The following is a 2,635-nucleotide window of genomic DNA, read 5'->3' as shown; positions in this document are numbered from 1 at the left end:
CCCTTGACTTTATCGGCAACAAATCTTCCGTAGCTTTTGCAGCGTTTTTTATAATATTTTCTGGAATTTCTTCCATTTTATGCAATAAATTACTGCTCATTGACAGGAGTCAAAGTCACGTCAGATTAAAATCAGAAATTAACAAAGTACGTCAAACCGGTACAAATATACTTTTTTTTAAATGGTAAGGCTATTAGGTGAAACATAAAGCATTGTATGCACCACAGGCGATACGGAGATAATAATGCCCATCAGGCCGAAACCTATCCCTCGGGCTAGTTCGGCCCTCAGGGCATTATAAGGTCCGTAACGCCCTTGGTACATAAATATCTATTAGACACCGCTCTACAAACGTTGCATTTTACCTACCCGATATTTTTTTTAACAAATTACATAAGTTTCTTACAAAAAGCCTCTTATTTTCTCACAGCATGTTCAAACCTTTGAAATGTGATATGGACCGTTCATGTACATTTAACTGACTTCATTCGCGTCGAGTTACACGTGATCTTAATTTAGTGTTTAGTTAGTTACTGAATTTAGATAACGTTATTTTTCGTATGTACTAAATAATTGTAACGCAATTCCTTCAGTTTCTAGTAAAGCTCATAGTGTTTTTTTTTTCAAATAGTTAATGTCTTTTTTCAGTTGCACGATTTGTTTTCAGCTTCATTCAACTGTTGCCTTTCGATATCGATTATTGTAGTTCCAAAACCCGGTTAGTTGAGACATTTTCGAAAAATCACTATCAATTGCTAGATGAGTACAAACAACTGAAATTCTTAACACACAAACGGAATCGGATAAAACCATAACCATAGATGTGCATACAGTTTAGACGAAAGACTTTAAATAGGTAACATGTTTAGTGTAAGTAAAATCAGTTAGTTCTAGGAATCAGTAAGCGAATGAATATTGACTTACTTAACACGGACGATTAAATAAATTAATTTACATTGATTCAGGTTTCTTAACTGCACTTAGAGCATATCCTGTTGTAGAATATTGCTGTAAATAGAATTATTTTGTATATTTATTTTTACATTACTTTTAAGTCTTGCGGTTACACAGTAAAAGATAACATAGGATGATTGAGAAAACGTCTGATAGGTATTTGTAAAAAATCCTGTTATATAATTGTTAACTGTTAACTGTAAATTTTATCTAAATATGTGGGCTGATTAAAGAAAAATTGTTGTAGAACTTGGAAGGAAAGTTCAATGTAAGTTTTCTTTAATAGCTTCATGATCTAATGCTGATCGATGTACATCCTATTGTTCACAAGATGCAAGTACTTGTATAAATCAGTTGTGCTAGATGTATAAAGTATAGTTAAACATTTGGAATTCTCAATACCTCTCACTGTGTATATTAAGCGATTTTGTATTTCTGTCAGTATAAACTAAAAGATAATGGAAGATATACAAGACAATTGTTCCTCGTATTTATTTGTAACATATTCACCTGACAAAAACTTTTGTGTAAATGTTTGGTGTATTATTTAAAAATCAAACATTACTGTAGGTATTGGACTATGTCCCGGGCCCTTTGCAGCTTCACTTTATAGTCCTCTTCCTGTTCTTCTTTTGCGACGTTTTCATCCTCCTCTATAAACTTGATGGCTTGATCTAGAACGGATTTCCTGGACATTCCTTTAGAGCTGCTAAAGTACTCTACAACCGTTTCCCAAAACTCATTGGGAATTTTCTGTAGATCGAGCAGGTTTTGTTGCAGCCAAATTTGCTTGAGTTTTTCAAATTTCCATTCAGTTTTACTATGTTTCCATTTGGAGAGGTAGTTGAGGGACTTTTGTTGCAAATCCAGCTCGACCTTGTTTTTTTTGTCTTCTAGTAGCTTTGCCTGCTTTTTGCGCTTTCGGGATCTAATAGATTCCTTTTGTGGCTTTACCGACTCTTTTGCAGCGGGGATTTCGGCTTCTAGACTTTCCTGAACGGTCCCATTGTCTTCTATAGTCTGTTCTTCAACTGGTCGCTTTTTCTTCTTGGGTTTTTGGTCATTTGAAACATCGGCTGGGGCTTCCTTGGCTTTTCGTTTCCTTTTGGTTTTTTTCTTGCCTTCAGGCTCGGTTTCTTTAGTAGTTGAGTTGGAAATGGGCAATTTGCAGTATGCAGGATTTAAATCTTTGGCACTATCCTTGGTTACGACCTCTTCGTCAAAAGATATTTTGGACTTTCCGGATTTGCGCTTTTTGTATTTCATTTTATTTTTTTCCATACTTTAGTGGGTTTTTTTGCTTAATTTACTTTCGGGCTTTATATTGCACATGCATTTGAAACATTGGGGTTAGACTTTCAAGTCTTCCGACGTTCCTTCTCTAAAAGTTCAAGAGCAATAAGGACGAATAGACTGTTCACAGTTGAGGTTTTTTTAATTTTTTACTTGTGGTGTTGCCCAACTCCCTAAATCGTTTGATGTTATAAGAAATTTTATGTTTTTTTGCAGATTGCAAAATCCGCACAGACCCAGATTCGTTTAAAAGAAAGTTGGGTACACTGTTTAGAAATCACAAAACACCTGCACTCGTTTTTGCCTTCAATATCGTTCTTTGTATGGATCAGTCCTGCATAAATAATCAAAGTTAATTATAAAGCCAGATGAACATGGCAATAAGGCA

General features: G+C 34.8%; 2 protein-coding genes across 2 annotated transcripts in view; one reads left to right on the top strand and one right to left on the bottom strand.

Annotated features, from left to right (window-relative positions):
* Positions 1-1,486, top strand: part of LOC109533054 (histone-lysine N-methyltransferase Suv4-20) — a 9,753-nt gene extending 8,267 nt beyond the window's left edge. Inside the window, exon 10 of the transcript XR_007281306.1 lies at positions 338-1,486. The gene's annotated coding sequence lies outside the window, so the exon portion shown is untranslated. The remainder of the gene's footprint in view (positions 1-337) is intronic.
* On the bottom strand, positions 1,423-2,613 carry LOC109533055 (uncharacterized protein C7orf50 homolog). The gene has a single exon (XM_019898245.2). It carries the CDS (start codon positions 2,233-2,235, stop codon positions 1,516-1,518), a length of 720 nt encoding a protein of 239 aa, XP_019753804.1. The 5' UTR covers positions 2,236-2,613; the 3' UTR covers positions 1,423-1,515.
* Between the last annotated feature and the right edge of the window lie 22 nt (positions 2,614-2,635).

Source organism: Dendroctonus ponderosae, unplaced genomic scaffold (genome assembly GCF_020466585.1).
Source record: "Dendroctonus ponderosae isolate FM_Combo_2020 unplaced genomic scaffold, Dpon_F_20191213v2 Dpon_F_20191213_1, whole genome shotgun sequence".
NCBI lineage: Eukaryota > Metazoa > Arthropoda > Insecta > Coleoptera > Curculionidae > Dendroctonus > Dendroctonus ponderosae.
The sequence above is the reverse complement of the archived record's forward strand: the minus strand, read 5'-3'. Positions and strand labels throughout refer to the sequence as shown.

Bases quoted from the DNA above. Each gene is read 5' to 3' on its own strand.
- LOC109533055 (XM_019898245.2), bottom strand. From the start codon at position 2,235: ATGGAAAAAAATAAAATGAAATACAAAAAGCGCAAATCCGGAAAGTCC.